Below are 18,229 nucleotides of genomic sequence, written 5' to 3' on the forward strand. Positions count from 1 at the left end.
TTTGCATCGTTTAGGAACCATTCAAGATTATGATGGTATATAAAAAACAGTTTGGCAAACAATCTTTGCGTTGACAACCATGACATTGTCCCCCGATATTGTGATAGCCATTAACATGCTTAAGACAAAATTCATGTAGGAGAAATAAAATCAAAGATAGCAGTCATTTGATGTCTCACTTAATGTCCATGTTGATTTGCTTAATGACCAGAAGGGAATTTGTTTTTTTACAAATCTTTTTTGGAAAAATTTCTACCAAATATAATATCACTCCCTCTTTCTTAGACCCCATTTTCTAAACCTGCATATTTCTCTCTGTGGTAGGTGGAGGGGTGTTTGCAGTTTAGTTTCGTAGCATTCTGGGTGGGACCCCATTTTCTAAACCCTGCTGCATATTTTTCCTCTCTGTGATCTAATGGAGACTTCCATGCAGGCCAATTTACAAAGCCTTGGAGTGTCTGGGCTGATGGTGATCCCATGTAATCAATCCTTGGGAGCCACAGAAAATAGTCATGAATTGTTGGGATGTAAGAAAGGCTTTGATCTCCACTGAGAGACATCCCCAAGAAAGCTTATTCTGTAATTTTTTAAAACCTTCATGAACATTTAGTCTCAGCACATAATCTTTGTAAATTAAGTAGTATCACATTTCACTATTTCACTTGGCTCAGTTGCAAAGTTCAGTTGCTAGAAGTGAAAAACAATTTGATAGCATTTAATCAGTAAAAACATCTTCCACACACCTTAGGTAGAGACAGAACAAGCGTTTCCTATCCAGAGATGGAAGTCAAGGGGTGCCTACATCAGTGCCTACAAAGCTGACAATACAGTAGGCAGGCTCTGTCGTTGAATTTAAAGAGTTAAAACCATCAAGTATACAATTGCTAGAAAGGAGGTGAGAAGAGAAGCACAGAGGAACTTCCTCTTTTGAATCGCTCATGGGAAAAAGGTGGTGTGCAGGGAGGCTTTTGTCATCTTCCACAGCTGGAAGCAGCAGCTGGAAGGTGAATTGAAGGCAGGTGGGAGAAGAGTCCAGGAGCAAGTCGGGTGGTTTGGTTTCCTCCATGATGTGGCAGCGGAGAAGCAACTGGGCCGAAGCTTGTCAGGTGCTGCTGCTGCTGCAGTTCCTTCCCTCCCCAACAGATGGCTGAAATGTTCTGCTGGTGGGAAACTTTAAAAAGTCTTTTTCTACTTAAGGTTGATTTTTTGGGAATGGCTTCCCTCCAAATGTTGTGGGTGCTCCCATCACTGGAATGAGCTGAAACTTCTGCCCCAGTCCTTTGCTCATTTCAGACAAATGGCTGTGCAGACTCTTTCTAAAAGCCACCAGTGATGGAGCATCTACATTTCCTGAAGGTAAGCTGTTCCACTGGTTAATTGTTCCCACTGTTAGGAAGTTTCTCCTAACAGGAAGTTCTAGAATCTAGGTTGCTTGTTAGTTGCGAAGTCGTGTCTGACCCATCGCGATCCCATGGACAAAGTTCCTCCAGGCTTTCCTGTCCTTTACCATCCTCTGGAGTCCATTTAAACTCATGCCTACTGCTTCAGTGACTCCATCCAGCCACCTCATTTTGTGTCGTCCCCTTCTTCTTTTGCCCTCAATCTTTCCCAGCATTAGGCTCTTCTCCAGTGAGTCCTTCTTTCTCATTAGGTGGCTGAAGTATTTCAGTTTCATCTTCAGGATCTGGCCTTCTAAAGAGCAGTCAGGGTTGATCTCCTCTAGGACTGACTTGTTTGTTCGCCTTGCAGTCCAAGAGACTTGCAGGAGTCTTCTCCAGCACCAGAGTTCAAAGGCCTCAATTCTTTGGTGCTCAGCCTTTCTTATGGTCCAACCTTCACAGCCATACATTGCCACTGGGAAAACTATAGCCTTGACTATATGCACTTTTGTTGGCAGGGTGATGTCTCTGCTTTTTAGTACGCTGTCTAGATTTGCCATAGCTTTCCTCCCCAGGAGCAAGTGTCTTTTAATTTCTTGGCTGCAGTCCCCATCTGCGGTGATCTTGGAGCCCAGGAAAATAAAATCTGTCACTACCTCCATTTCTTCGCCATCTATCTGCCGGGAATTGAGAGGGCTGGATGCCATGATTTTAATTTTCTTAATGTTGAGTTTCAAGCCAACTTTTGCACTCTCCTCCTTCACCCGCATCAAGAGACTCTTTAGTTCCTCTTCACTTGCTGCCCTTAGAGTGGTATCATCTGCATATCTGAGGTTGTTGATATTTCTTCCGGCAATCTTAATTTTTGATTCATCTAGCCCCGCCTTTCTCATGATGTGTTCTGCATATAAGTTAAATAGGCAGGGTGATAGTATACAGCCTTGCTGGACTCCTTTCCCAATTTTGAACCAATCAGTGGTTCCGTGTCCAGTTCTCACTGTTGCTTCTTGACCCGCATACAGGTTTCTCAAGAGACAAATAAAATGGTCTGGTACTCCCATCTCTTTAAGAACTTGCCACAATTTGTTGTGATCCACACAATCAAAGGCTTTAGCATAGTCAATGAAGCAGAAGTAGATGTTTTTCTGGAACTCCCTAGCTTTCTCCATGATCCAGCGTATGTTGGCAATTTGATCTTTAGTTCCTCTGCCTGTATGAAATCCTGCCTGTACTTCTGGTAGTTCTCTATCCACATACTGCTGGAGCCTAGCTTGTAGGATTTTAAGCACAACTTTACTAGCATGTGAAATGAGTATAATGGTGTGATAGTTTGAACATTCTTTGGCACTGCCTTTTCTTGGAATTGGAATGTAAACAGACTTTTTTCAATCCTGTGGCCACTGTTGAGTTTTCCAAATTTGCTGGCAAATTGAGTGTAGCACTTTTACTGCATCGTCTTTTAAGATTTTGAATAGCTCAGCTGGAATACTGTTTCCTCCACTAGCTTTGTTGTTGCTCAGATTTCCTAAGGCCCATTTGACTTCACATTCTAGGATGTCTGGCTCAAGGTCAGTGACCACCCCATCGTGGTTATCAGGGATGTTAAGCTCATTCTTGTATAGTTCTTCTGTGTAATTTTGCCACCTCTTCTTAATCTCTTCTGCCTCTGTTAGGTCCCTGCCATTTTGGTCCTTTATCATGCCCATCTTTGCATATCTCCAATTTTCTTGAAGAGATCTCTGTTCCTCCTTATTCTATTGTTTTCTTCTATTTCTTTCATTTGTTCTTCTATTTCTTCTATTTGTTCATTTAATAATGCATTCTTATCTCTTCTAGCTATTCTCTGGAATTCTGCATTCAACTGGGTGTATCTTTCTCTTTCTCCTTTGCCTTTCGCTTCCGTTCTTTCCTCAGGTGTTTGCAGAGCTTCCTCAGACAGCCATTTTGCTTTCTTGCATTTCTTTTTCTTTGGAATGGTTTTAGTTGCTACCTCTTGTACAATGTTGCGAACCTCCATCCATAGTTCATCAGGCACTCTGTCTATCAGATCTAATTCTTTAAATCTATTTGTCACCTCTACTGTATATTCATCAGGGATATGATTTAGTTCATACCTGAGTGGCCTGGTGCTTTTCCCTACGTTCTTTAGTTTAAGCCTAAATTTTGCAAGAAGAAGTTCATGATCTGAGCCACAATCAGCTCCTGTACTTGTTTTTACTGACTATATAACTCCTTGATTAGTTCCATCCAATAGTTGCATATTTATGATGATCCCCATTTTTGACCTTCCCAGCTAGCTTCTAATAAGCAAAATCAGTAGGTATACAGGCAGGAAAAGTGGTGCTTCAAATCATACAGAGGCTTTCAGCATCACTTCATCATTTAAAGCCCCCAAATCTATAAATTTAATTCAGAACGTTTGACTGTAATCATTTAGGGACATTTTGTCAGGCTTGAAAGACATAGATTTTCTCCATGTATACATCTATAGGTGGCTGTATCTGTATTTCTCTCTGTAGAGATATGTCTGCAATTATATAATCTATCCCCAGCATTTCAAGCTATATTTCAAGATAGGCTTTTGCATTGCTAAGAATTTGTGATTGACCCAACTAAACAACTGAATTTGACTGAATGTTGAACATGGATCTTAGTAGTCTTCCACGTGTCAAATGAATCATAAATAAGAAAAGAGACTATTATATCGCTTGAAAATAAGAACTCAGGCATATTTTTGGGGATGTCTTACTTTTTTTTAAGCACTACTGCTGTCCCTGCCCTCTCCGTCGCACTGTCTGCTTGCCCACTGCTGCAACGGGCCAAGCTCCCAGCATCCCTCGGCCTTCTTGGCACAGTGCAAATATCATTAATTCCATATGTAGAGTGATAGGCGGGGTGGAAAAGACAGGCGATCTGGGGGGGAAACTGTTCTTGTGTCTAGTTCTGGTATGCAGTGCTCCATAGCATCATTTTGAGGGTAGGAGTTGAAACAGTTTATGTCCAGGATGTGAGGAGTCTAAATATTTTCACAGCCCTCTTTTTGACTCTTTTTGACTCGTGCAGTATATTGATGATGTTTTTGATATTAGCTGTCCCCATGATGGAGACAGGGAGCTGACACAAATGTTTTGAAAAGACCAAATGGGCATGAATTTCTTTAACATAAGAAGAACTCGGCTGATCAGTTTGAAAGCTGGTCCTGAGTGTGGTACTTGGGGTATCTGGAGATGCCTGTGACCCCCCCCTCTTGGTTTTTCTGGGCTCCATGCCGCCTGATTTTATGCCTTCTTTTAAAAGTTTGGGGATTTCACAACTTATTTAATTAAAGCAAACTTCTGTTTCTTTTTCCACTAATGCTTCTGGAGAAATAGAAATGATAGACAACTGTAACTAAAGCCAGAATGGGTTTAGTAAAAATATATGAAATACAGACAAACATTATTGCCATTTTTGATAAAGTAACTAAATTAGTGGATCTGCAAGTTGTTGTGGCGATAGTATACTTGGACTTCAGCAAGACATTTGACAAGGTGAACCACAAGTTGCTTCTAGGTAAGATAGAACAACATGGGATAGACAGAACCAGCACCAGGTGGATTGTCAGTTGACTGACAAACTGCACTCTTTCAATAGTCCTCAATGAAGTAGATCTACATGGAGAGAAGGGGTACCTTTGGGGTACCTCAGGGTTCGGTCTTGGGCCCAGTACTCTTCAACCTCTTCATAAATCATCTAGATGAGGCTTTGATCTCCACTGAGAGACATCCCCAAGAAAGCTTATTCTGTAATTCTTTTAGGGCTCAGCACATAGCTTTGTAAGTTAAGTAGTATCACATTTCACTATTTCACTTGGCTCAGTTGCAAAGATCAGTTGCTATAAGTGAAAAACGACTTGATAGCATTTAATCAGTAAAAACATCTTCCACATGCCTTAGGTAGAGACGGAACAAGCTTTTCCTATCCGGAGATGGAGGTCAAAGGGACAACATCTGTGCCTAGAAAGCTGACCATACAGTAAACAGGCTCTGTAGTTGGGCTTAAAGAGTTAAAACTATCAAGTACTTAATTTCTAGAGAGGATGGGAGAAGAGGAGAATCACAGAGGAACTTCCTCTTTTGAATTGCTCATGGGAAAAAGGTGGTGTGCAGGGAGGCTGCAGGCAAGTTGTTCCACTGAATACCGTAATTGTTCTAACTGTCAGGAAATTTCTCCTTAGTTCTAAGTTGCTTTTCTCCTTGATTAGTTTCCACCCATTGCTTCTTGTTCTATCCTCAGGTGCTTTGGAGAATAGTTTGACTCCTTCTTCTTTGTGGCAACACCTGAGATATTGGAACACTGCTATCATGTCTCCCCTAGTTCTTCTTTTCATTAAACTAGCCATGCCCAGTTCCTGCAAAAGGCTCTTTCTAGTTAAGGTTGATTCTTTGGGAATGGCTTCCCTCCAGATGTTGTGGGTGCTCCCATCACTGGAATGAGCTGAAACTTCTGTCCCAATCCCCTGCTTATTTCAGGCAAATGGCTGTGCAATCTCTTTCTAAAAGCCATCAGATGGAGCACCTACAACTCCTGAAGGTAAGCTGTTCCACTGGTTAATTGTTCCCACTGTTAGGAAGTTTCTCCTAACAGGAAGTTCTAGAATCTAGGTTGCTTCTCTCCTTGATTAGTTCCATCCAATAATTGCACATTTATGATGATCCCCATTTGTGACCTTCCCAGCTAGCTTCTTTTCTTTTTTGATTTTTAATACAAACAAATATAAAAACATCTTCCATCCAAATACAGTGTGTCGGTAGGATGATTACAAATTTTTTGTGCAATTTCAACATATGCTTATTATTAATTTGTCTAATCTTATCTTTTGTCAATCTGATATATATCCAAATGCTTTAATCAGTTGATCCTGTAATTGACTATAGTATTTTATTCTCCCATTTCATATAAATTATTCTAAATCAATATTTTATCTTATTACATCATTTATTCCATCATCTTAAGTCAATTATATCATTCAGTAATTCTTCCCTTGTAAAAAAAAACAACTCCAATCTTTCTTAAACATATTTTCCCTTCTAGCCATTGGTAAAATAAATCCCATATCTTATAATATTGCTTATCTTCCTGTTCTCTAATTTCAGATGTCAGTTTTTTGTTTTTTTTTTGTTTACATTTATACCCCGCCCTTCTCCGAAGACTCAGGGCAGCTTACAGTGTATAGGGCAATAGTCTCATTCTATTTGTATATTTTTACAAAGTCAACTTATTGCCCCCCCAACAATCTGGGTCCTCATTTTACCTACCTTATAAAGGATGGAAGGCTGAGTCAACCTTGGGCCGGGCTTGAACCTGCAGTAATTACAGGCTTTTGTGTTCTTAATAACAGGCCTTACCAGCCTGAGCTATCCGGCCCTTAGAGTTTACTCATTTCTGCACATTCCATTATTTTCTTAATAATTTCATCTTGCAATAGTAGTTTCTCATTTTTCCAGTTCTTTCCAAATACAATCCTAGCTGCTGTTACTACATTCACAATCAAGTATCTCAATTCTCTATTATAAGTTTCAGGTATAATATCCCCAATAGAAAAACTTCTGGCTTAAAGTCTATATGCTTTTTTATCATTTTTTCCAACCATGTGTGAATTTTAGTCCAATCTCTTTTGGCTTCCGTGCATGTGCACCACATAATGGTAGTAAGAACCAGGTATCTGATGAAATTTCCAACATTTTTTGAATTTATTCTTGAACATTCTGGCTATTCTTATTGGGGGTAAGTGACACCTGTAAAACATCTTATACAAATTCTCTTTATATGCAGTAGACATTGTCATCTTATAGTTTTGCATCCACAATTTTTGCCATATCTCTAAATCAATCCCATGCCCAAAGTTTTTCCCCCAAGCAATCATTGTCTCTTTAACTGGTTCTTCTTTAGTTTAACGTCTAGTAAATATCTAAATTTTCTAATTAAATTATCATCCGTACCTGTTAAAATTTTATCTAGATTGATCAATTTATTATAAAAACCTTTTGTTTTGGAGTCTTTATCATATAATATAATATAACAACAGAGTTGGAAGGGACCTTGGAGGCCTTCTAGTCCAACCCCCTGCCCAGGCAGGAAACCCTACACCATCTCAGTCAGATGGCTATCCAACATTTTCTTAAAAATTTCCAGTGTTGGAGCATTCACAACTTCTGCAGGCAAGTCGTTACACTTATTAATTGTTTTAACTGTCAGGAAATTTCTCCTTAGTTCTAAGTTGCTTCTTTCCTTGATCAGTTTCCACCCATTGCTTCTTGTTCTACCCTCAGGTGCTTTGGAGAACAGCCCGACTCCCTCTTCTTTGTGGCAACCCCTGAGATATTGGAACACTATCTGGAGTGTATTTGCAAATATGAAAACCCGTTCATTTTTATATCTTGTGCTTCTAATTCTTGCATAGTTTTTAGTTCACCCTTTTCATTCAACAATTCATTATATCTAACAATTTGTTCCTTTCTAAATATTATTGAATATGAGAATGCCTCAATAGTTGATATCCAGACTGGAATTTTTAAATAATGGTTTTTCTTAATCCTTTCCCAGTTTAATACCAAAGCCTCTCTTATGAAATGTCTTCTGAAGTACCCCTGTGTTTTAGCTTCCCCATACCATAAAAAGGGATGCCATCCCAATAGTAAATCATGTCCTTCCAAAGTCAATATTCTAGTGTTTCTTAAAGTTATCCATTCTTTGATCCACATTAAATTTGCAGCTTGATAATATAATTCCCAATTTGGCAAACCAAAGCCACCTCTTGTTCTCATATCTTGCAGTAATTTTAATTTTATCCTCGCTTTTTTACCCTGCCAAATATATTTGAGCATTATCTTATTCAAATCTTCAAAATATCCTTTCCCCAATTTAATTGAGATTGTCTGGAACAAATATAGAATTCTAGGCAGTATTTTCATCTTAATCGTTGATATTCTTCCAATCAGTTATAGTTGTAGATTCTCCCATTTTGCCAAATCTAACACAATCTGCCAGCTAGCTTCTAATAAGCAAAATCAGCAGGTATACAGGCAGGAAAAGTGGTGCTTCCAATCTTGCAGAGGCTTTCGGCATCATTTCATCATTTAAAGCCCCAAATCTATAAATTTAGCTCAGAACGTTTGACTGTAGCCATTTTGGGACATTTTGTCAGGCTTGAAAGACATAGATTTTCTCCATGTATACATTTATAGGTGGCTGTATCTGTATTTCTCTCTGTAGAGATATGTCTCCAATTATATATATGTCTGCAATTATATAATCTATCCCCAGCATTTCAAGCTATATTTCATTATAGTGTTTTGCATTGCTAAGAATTTGTGATTGACCCAACTAAACAACTGAATTTGATTGAATGTTGAACATGGATCTCAGTAGTCTTCCATGTGTTAAGTGAATCATAAATAAGAAAAGAGACTATTCTATCGCTTGAAAATAAGAACTCAGGCATATCTTGGGGGAGACCTTACTTTTTTTTTAAGCACTACTGCTGTCCCCACCCTCTCTGCTTGCCCACGGCTGCAACGGGCCACACTCTCAGCATCCCTCCGCCTTCTTGGCACAGTGCAAATATCATTAATTCCAAACGTGGAGTGACAGGCAGGGTGGAGAAGACAGTGGGCATGCTTCATGGCTGCCTGGGTCACAGGAGGCTCATGGGAGACTTGCGTGGCGGCAGAGTTATGGAGTAGGCAGACGATCCATACATTCTGTGCTGGTGCTTGTTTGGTGCAGCCACAGGCAATCTGAGAGATGGTGGGACGGTGTGGGCAGTGCATTGGGATCACCTCTGCCTCCCCCATGCTTCTGCCTCCGCCTGCTGCTGGTGCCACCGTGCAAGCCTCCCAAGCAGAAGCACTGCACCCAGCAAGAGACGGGCAAAAGTCATGCTGCCAGCTGCCCATGGTTTGCTCTATCACGCCCCAGCTGTGGAACCCAGTGAGGAAGGCAGAGGGCAGAGTTGTGTACGGCGCTCATGAAAACTTTCCCTCCTCCGTCGGATTAATGCGTAGCTCCTCGTATTTGCTCCCACTCCCCCCCACTCGCACAGCCCTTGCCACCACTACCTGACCCTCCGCTACACAAACACACACACACACACACACACACACATTTACACTTCGTGAAAAGTGAAAAGACATGCAGAGGAATCGAGGCTTTCTCTCTTCTCCAACCACCCCGTACCATGCTGCAACACAGGGATTGGAACAGGCCTTACCCCCCACCTCACTTCTAGAAAGGAGTCACAACACATGCCTCCACCCTCAGAATTAGTAGTTGTTGCACTGCCCCAAGGGGCCAGCAGGCTTTCAGCTGCAGCTGGACACCGTCGCTCCCCCCCGCCCCGTGTGCTCGCGGGCTTATTTTCAGGGTAGGGCTTCTATTAGGCCCACTCAAAAAAATCAGGCTCAGGCTTATTTTCAGTGTGGGTCTTATTTTCAAGAAAACAGGGCAGTATTGGGGAACGTTTGCTTTTTCATGTGTAATATATACTTTTTTCTTTTTTCACATCAAATCTAACCATTTTCTAAACAATTAAAGTTCCACTTTTCTTTGAATCTTACAGACAAAGAGGATGGCAATAAGAGCACTCGTGACAACTGTAAATAACAAGCAATGTTGAAAAGAGAAGAAAATCGAGCCAGAAATCAAAATATTTAACATTTCCTTCAGAAAACCAAAAAATTCTCCAGCAGCTGTTAGACAAAAGAGGGAAAATCAAAGAATAAGCAGGTTATGCAGAACTGAAGGATACATTATATGAAAAGTCAAGGGAGATTATTTTTCATTCAGCAAAAGAGGGAAATATCTGGAACTCAGTGGGGAGGAAACTGTCAATAGTAAAACCACATAGAGCAGACAGGAATGCAGGCTTTTCCCTGTGAGGAAGAAAATGGCTTGAATCAAAGTACCACTAAACAAAGCATTGTCCATATTTTTGATCTCCTCAAGAATATTAGCTGTGGAAAAGTTCCATAGATTTGCCTATTGTGGGAAAAGCACAGATTGCAAATAACAGCTGATTATGCAACAAGGAGCTAGACAGGAGAAAAGCCATACACATTATTTCAATGAAGCAAAACCTGGTCAGAACATCTCCCTTGTGGTTGTGTCTAGATTGTGGGAAAAGCTTCATTAGAAATTTCCATCTCAGACAGCATAGAATTCACACAAAAAACACCATTTGAATGTCCTTTCTGTGGGAAAAGTTTCAGTCAGAATTCTAGCCTCATGATACACCAGAGGAGTATCACATAGGAGAAAAATTCTTTGAATGTCCCGACTGTGGTAAAACTTTCAGTTGTAATTCCAATTTGATGATACACCAGAGGAATCTCAAAGGAGAAAAACCCTTTCAATGTCCTGATTGTGGGAGAAGTTCCAGTCATAATTCCAGCCTGGTAATACATCAGAGGATTCACTCCATGGAGAAACACTATGAATGTCGAGAATGTGGGAAAGGTTTCATTAGCAATTCCCACCTCATGAGACACCAGAGGACTCACACAGGAGAGAAACCCTTTGAATGTCCTATCTGTGGGAAATGTTTTAGTGATAATTCCAGCCTGGTGAAACACCAGAGGACTCACACGGGAGAGAAACCCTTTGAATGTCCTATCTGTGGGAAATGTTTTAGTGATAATTCCAGCCTGGTGAAACACCAGAGGACTCACACAGGAGAGAAACCCTTTGAATGTCCTGGCTGTGGAAAATGTTTTAGTCAGAATTGCCACCTCATCAACCACCAGAGGACTCACACAGGAGAGAAACCCTTTGAATGCCCTATCTGTGGGAAAAGTTTTAGTGATAAATCCAGCCTAGTGACACATCAGAGGACTCACACAGGAGAGAAACCCTTTGAATGTCCTATCTGTGGGAAAGCTTTTTGTGATAATTCCAGCCTTGTAATACATCAGAGGACTCACACAGGAGAGAAACCCTTTGAATGTCCTAGCTGTGGAAAATGTTTTAGTCAGAATTGCCACCTCATAAAACACCAGAGGACTCACACAGGAGAGAAACCCTTTGAATGTCCATATTGTGGGAAAGGTTTCATTGAAAATTCTAGCCTGGTGAAACACCAGAGGACTCACACAGGAGAGAAACCCTTTCAATGTCCTATCTGTGGGAAACGTTTTAGTCAGAATTCCTACCTCGTAAGACACCAGAGGACTCACACAGGAGAGAAACCCTTTGAATGTCCTATCTGTGGGAAATGCTTTAGTGATAATTCCAGCCTGGTTACACATCACAGGACTCACACAGGAGAGAAACCCTTTCAATGTTCTATCTGTAGGAAAAATTTTATTGATAACTCCACGCTAGCAAGACACCAGAGGACTCACACAGAAGAGAAACCCTTTGAATGTCCAGATTGTGGGGAAAGTTTCATTAGAAATTTTCACCTCATGAGACACCAGAGTACTCACACAGGAGAGAAACGCTTTAAATGTCCTGACTGTGGGAAAAACTTCAGTCAGAATTCCCATCTCATGAGACACCAGAGGACTCACACAGGAGAGAAACGCTTTAAATGTCCTGACTGTGGGAAAAACTTCAGTCAGAATTCCCATCTCATGAGACACCAGAGGACTCACACAGGAGACAAACCCTTTGAATGTCCTGACTGTGGAAAAAGTTTCAGTCAGAATTCCCACCTCATCAACCACCAGAGGACTCACACAGGAGAGAAACCTTTTGAATGTCCTGACTGTGGGAAAAGTTTTAGTCGGAATTCCTACCTAGTGATACACCAGAGGACTCACACCATAGAGAAATCTTTCTAATGTCCAGTCTGTGAACATTACTTCAAGCATAAACCATCCCTTATTGCACACAAGAAAATTCACATGAGGCAAAAGTTGAAGAGTTTAGAGAAGGCTTGAATTTCATTTGTGATCTCCCATTCACAAAATATAGGTGAGAAACTGACTGTTTGAATTCTGGCCTGATTCTTTTTACTCAAACTTTTCTCAGGATTAAACTTTTAGGTGGAGAGAAAAAGAAAGTGGAAGTACTAAGTACCATTTTCTGGTTATTGGCAGAATCTTCTGGATACATCCTTTTGCAGAAGTAGTGGAATTCCTCAAAAAGAAATTTTGGATAGTGCTTTTTTATGTTGATTATGGACCCACATGTGGAGTTTCAGTCTTCTAGCTTGGTTTCAGCCAGATTTTAACCCCAAAAGTTCCCAGCCAGCATAAAAATAGTCCTCTAGATAGAACTGTTATGTGCCTTGTAATTATGGTTGCATGTTGCCATGACTGTTAAGTGAGACTGCTTTCCTTAACTACCTAAATCCCCCTGCTTCCCTGAAACAGCCATTAATTGGATGTGCAAGTTGCTAAGTAGAATAATGGCTACCTCAGCACTGGGGAAAACTCTTGGAAGCCTAGCGCAGGGCCAGGCTTGCCTGATGTAGGTATTCCTAGGCCTCCCCCAACCTACAAGACACCCTGTGCTCTGCTTTCTAACCCTTGTTTCCACTCAACCCTTCACTCCACCCCAGGGTCCCTGTTGTGACCCAGGCCCCAGTTAGGTAGTAGGAAACTCAGTCAGTATAAAAACAAACAAACTTTATTCGAACAGCTGAGAATTATTTCATTTTCATCGTAGTTCAACTAAATTAAAGCAAATTCCTTCCGACACAAATTCATCAGTCCTATCACCAACCTTGGTCCAATTAGGCAAACTGCCAAAGGCCTTTCTTGGCACAAGTTCAGAAGACACAGATACAAAATAAATGCAAGAAGATGAAGCTATCAACATTGTTTCCAGCAAAGCCCAAATGCTGTTGCTGGTCTTTTAAGCTTTATGGGAGGGGCCAATCATCTCTTGGCCCTAATCCCAAGTCGTCCTCTTTGCTTGAGCTGCTCTTGCCTTCTGGCAGCTCTTCTCATGCAAGCATTAGGAACAGGCTCCTCCTGTTCCTCTGCCTCACTACTGTCCGTCTCTGGAGGCTCTGGAGTCTGCACCTCACTCTAGGATGACCCTGGCCCCACCTCAGCCTTCGACACAGAGCCCTCATCCAGACCTTCCCCAGCCTCCAGGACTGGCCCACACTGGCCCACACTCTTTCTCAGCCTCATCACTGTCCAACTCCGTTGCCAGCTCCGCAGGCTGTTGGCAGAACACAACAGTCCCCTTACACCTGACTCTCATCCCACCAGTTCTCCCATACTCCTTTCTGATCTCATGTTGGGGAGGGAGGGAAGGCCACACATCCTTGGGCCTCATGACTGTGTCCTGGAAGCCACCACCATTTTCAGTGAGCCCTGAATTTTTCCCTGGGCCATGCGGTGGATTTATGGAAGTGGTTGCCATTTTGCCACACTGTCTACGCTGTTATGCAGAAGAGGGACAAATCTCTCTATTTTGCTACGTTAACATGAGAAAAAAATGTACAATAGAAAACATCTCATTTTAAAAAATGTATTATGTTAGAATGATCAGAAGCGTTTGACATGTAAAAAATGGGTATTGTCACTGTTGCTATGAACATTAGGGCAAGGCAGGATGCTCAGATTTGCCTCATACTGTGAGATGAGCAGTAATAAAATTTAATAATAAATGAATTTAACAATAAAAAGACAATGCAAAGCTCATTTCCCAACTCTTGCTCAGTGATGAGGACTCCACACATACAGTGGGTTTTTAATGCACTACTATTATTAACTTGTAATATCTCTCTTGTGTATTCAGCATCACTGTCTTTCTCAGCTTCCCTTCCTTCCTCATTATAAATTTAGAATTTGAGTTTCAGATTCACACAGGAGAGAAACCTTATAATTGTCCAGATTGTGGGAAATGTTTGATTGGAATTTTGAACTGGTGATACACCAGAGGACTCACACAGAAGAGAAACTGTACGAATCTTCAGTTTATGGGGAAAGTTTCAGTCAGAATTCCAATCTGGTGATACACCAGACAGATATACCTTTGAATGTCCTATCTGTGGGAAAGGTTTTAGTGATAATTCCAGCCTGGTGAAACACGAAAGGACTCACACAGAAGAGAAACTGTACGAATCTTCAGTTTATGGGGAAAGTTTCAGTCAGAATTCTAATCTGGTGATACACCAGACAGATACACCTTTGAATGTCCTATCTGTGGGAAAGGTTTTAGTGATAATTCCAGCCTGGTGAAACACGAGAGGACTCACACAGGAGAGAAACCCTTTGAATGTCCTGATTGTGGGAAATGTTTCAGTCAAAATTCCAACCTCATGACTTACCAGAGTACTCACACAGGAGAAAAACCATTTTAATGTCCTGACTATGGAAAACATTTTAGTTAGAATTTCCACCTCGCGAGACACCAGAGGACTCACACCATGGAGAAACCTTTCAAATGTCCAGTCCCCAGCCAGCATAAAAGTAGTCCTCAGGATATAACTATGAGACTTGCAATTATAGTTGCATGTTGCAATGACTGTTAAGTGAGACTGCTTTCCTTAATTACTCGAATCCCCCTGCTCTCCCCGAGTCAGCTAGTAATTGAATGTGTGAGTTGCTAAGCAGAATAGTGACTACCTCAGCACTGGGGAAAACTCTTGGAATCCTAGCTCAGGGCCAGGCTTGCCTGCTGTAGGCATTCCTAGGCCTCCCCCAATCTACAAGACACCCTGTGCTCTTTTTCCTAACCCTTGTTTCCACTCAGCCCTTCACTCCTCCCCAGGGTCCCCTTACACCTGACTCCCATCCCACCAGATCTCCCATCCTCCTCTCTGATCTCATGTTGGGGAGGGAGGGAAGGCCACACATCCTTAGGCCTCATGACTGTGCCCTGGAAGCCACCACCATTTTCAGTGAGCCCTGAATTTGTCCCTGGGCCATGCGGTGGACTTGTGGAAGTGGTTTCCATTTTGCCACACTGTCTACTGTCACGCAGAAGAGAGACAAACCGATTTTGTCATGAGAAAATTAAGTTACAATAAAAAAGGTCTCATTTTAAAAAATGCATTATATTAGAATAATAAGAAGTATTTGATATGTAAAAAAATGTGTACTGTCAGTTTTCCTATGAACATTAGGCAAGGCAAGACGCTCAGTTGCCTCAAACTGAGATAATAATATAATAATAATAATAATATTTTAATTTGTATACCGCCCTTCTCCCGAAGGACTCAGGGCGGTTTACAGCCAAAATAAAATACAGCAACAACGCATACAATACTAAAAACAAACATGAAAAAACTTATTCAGTTTGGCCCCATTTTAAAATACAATCAACCCTGTAAAATTAATAAAAATTTAAACCCATAAAATCAGCTAAAAATTTAAAAACTCAAGCCAGTCCAGCAAGACGGAATAAATAAGTCTTAAGTTCGTGGCGAAAGGTCCGAAGGTCAGGTAGTTGTCGAAGTTCAGGGGGAAGTTCGTTCCACAGGGTAGGAGCCCCCACAGAGAAGGCCCTTCCCCTGGGATCCGCCAGTCAACATTGCTTGGCTGACGGCACCCTAAGGAGTCCCTCTCTGTGAGAACGCACCGGTCGCTGGGAGATAGAAGATGGTAGTAGACGGTCCCGTAAGTATCCTGGTCCTAAGCCATGGAGCGCTTTAAAAGTGGTCACCAATACTTTGAAGCGCACCCGGAAGACAACAGGCAGCCAGTGCAGTCTGCGCAGGATGGGTGTTACATGGGAGCTCTGAACTTCACCCGCGCAGCTGCATTCTGGACTAACTGGAGCCTCCGGGTGCTCTTCAAGGGGAGCCCCATGTAGAGAGCATTGCAGTAGTTCAGGTGAGAGGTAACAAGAGCATGAGTGACCGTGCATAGGGCATCCCAGTCCAGGAAGGGGTGCAACTGGCAAATCAGGCAAACCTGATAAAAAGCTCTCCTGGAGACGGTCGTCAAGTGATCTTCAAAAAACAACCGCCCATCCAGGAGAACGCCCAAGTTGTGCACCCTTTCCATCGGGGCCAATGACTCGCCCCCAACAGTCAACCGCGGCTGCAGCTGACTGTACCGGGGTGCCGGCATCCACAAGCTTGAGCCTGTTCCTCCCCATCCAGACCCATACGGCTTCTAGACACCGGGACAGTACTTCGACAGCTTCGTTAGGATGGCCTGGGGTGGAAAAGTACAGCTGCGTATCATCAGCGTACAGTTGGTACCTCACCCCAAAAGCACTGATGATCTCACCCAGCGATGTTGAACAAGAGAGGTGAGAGAATCGATCCCTGCGGCACCCCACACATGAGGCGCCTCGGGGTCGATCTCTGCCCCTCTGCCAACACCATCTGTATCCGGTCAGAGAGATAGGAGGAGAACCACCGATAGACGGTGCCTCCCACTCCCAAACTCCCCAGCTGGTGCAGCAGGATACCATGGTTGATGGTATCGAAAGCCGCTGAGAGGTCTAATAGGACCAGGGCAGAGGAGTAACCCTTGTCCCTGGCCCTCCAGAGATCATCAACCAACGCGACCAAAGCCATCTCCGTACTGTATCCGGGTCGAAAGCCAGACTGGAACGGGTCTAGATAGACAGTTTCATTCAGGTACTGGGGTAATTGACGTGCCACCGCACTCTCTACAACCTTTGCCGTAAAGCGAAGGTTGGAGACCGGACGATAATTTCCTAAAACAGCTGGGTCCAGGGAAGGCTTCTTGAGGAGGAGTCTCACCACCGCCTCTTTCAAGGCAACAGGAAAGACCCCCTCCCGCAAAGAAGCATTTGTAATCCCCCGGAGCCAGCCTCATGTCACCTCCTGCGTGGCCAGCACCAACCAGGAGGGGCACAGGTCCAGTAAACATGTGGTGGCATTCAACCTCCCCAGCAACCTGTCCATGTCCTCAGGAGTCACAGGGTCAAAACTATCCCAGACAGTCTCAACAAGATGAGTCTCGAACCTCTCGCCTGGATCTACCCAATTCTGATCCAATCCATCCCGAAGCTGAACGATTTTATCGTATAGATAACCGTTAAACTCCTCGGCACGCCCTTGTAATGGGTCCTCCCACCCCTCCTGTTGAAGGAGAGAGCAGGTCACCCAAAATAGGGCGGCCGAGCGATTATCTGCCGACGCAATGAGGGAGGAAACGTAAGAACGTTTCGCATCCCTCAATGCCACTAGGTAGGTCCTACTATAGGACCTAACTAGTGTCCGGTCAGCTTCCGAATGGCTGGATCTCCAAGCACTCTCTAGGCGTCTTCTCTGGCGTTTCATCTCCCTCAGCTCCTTGAAGAACCAAGGAGCTGGTTGAGACCTACGCCGGGTCAGAGGCCGCAAAGGCACGACACGGTCCAAAGCTCCAGCCGCGGCCTGTTCCCAGGCCACGACTAGTTCTTCAGCCGTGCTGCGGGCCAGATTCTCGGGAAATGGCCCAAGCTCTGTCAGGAACCTCTCTGGGTCCATCAGGCGCCTGGGACGGAACCAACGCATTGGTTCCATCTCCCTGCGGTGGTGAGTAGCGGTCCGAAAATCCAGACGAAGAAGAGAATGATCTGACCATGACAAGGGCTCGACAACTAAATCATTTAAAATCAGATCATTCGACCACTGGCCAGAGATAAAAATCAGATCTAGGGTGCCTCCCCCGATGTGGGTAGGGCCGTCCACTAATTGAGTCAGATCCATGGCCGTCATGGAAGCCATGAACTCCCGGGCCGTCAAGGATGCCACGCCAGTTGGGGTCTTAAAATGCCTAATTTAAAATTGTATTATGAAGCAGTTGTTTTATCATTAATTACTGATTGGATTAATTTAACGGAGGAAAGAGTTCTGAATATAGAAGGTTATGGTTTGTTATATGGGTGGCATGCCTATTTATTATATGATAAGAAAGTTGATAAAATATTTAAAAATAATATAATTA

At 42.7% G+C, this 18,229-nt stretch overlaps 1 protein-coding gene across 3 annotated transcripts in view; it reads left to right on the forward strand.

Moving 5' to 3' along the window:
• Positions 1–14,017, forward strand: part of LOC131193496 (zinc finger protein OZF-like) — a 38,227-nt gene extending 24,210 nt beyond the window's left edge. Inside the window, exons 1-2 of one of the 3 annotated variants that reach the window (XM_058173730.1) lie at positions 909–1,163; positions 9,979–14,017. In XM_058173730.1, coding sequence (XP_058029713.1) covers positions 10,730–12,199 — 1,470 coding nt within the window. In that variant the 5' untranslated portion in view covers positions 909–1,163; positions 9,979–10,729 and the 3' untranslated portion in view covers positions 12,200–14,017. Of the gene's footprint in view, positions 1–908; positions 1,164–9,978 lie in introns of those variants that run through there. The other 2 variants (XM_058173732.1, XM_058173731.1) reach the window with 2 other exon arrangements.
• Positions 14,018–18,229: the final 4,212 nt, after the last annotated feature.

The sequence above is a fragment of the Ahaetulla prasina genome, chromosome 2, assembly GCF_028640845.1.
Source record: "Ahaetulla prasina isolate Xishuangbanna chromosome 2, ASM2864084v1, whole genome shotgun sequence".
Lineage (NCBI taxonomy): Eukaryota > Metazoa > Chordata > Lepidosauria > Squamata > Colubridae > Ahaetulla > Ahaetulla prasina.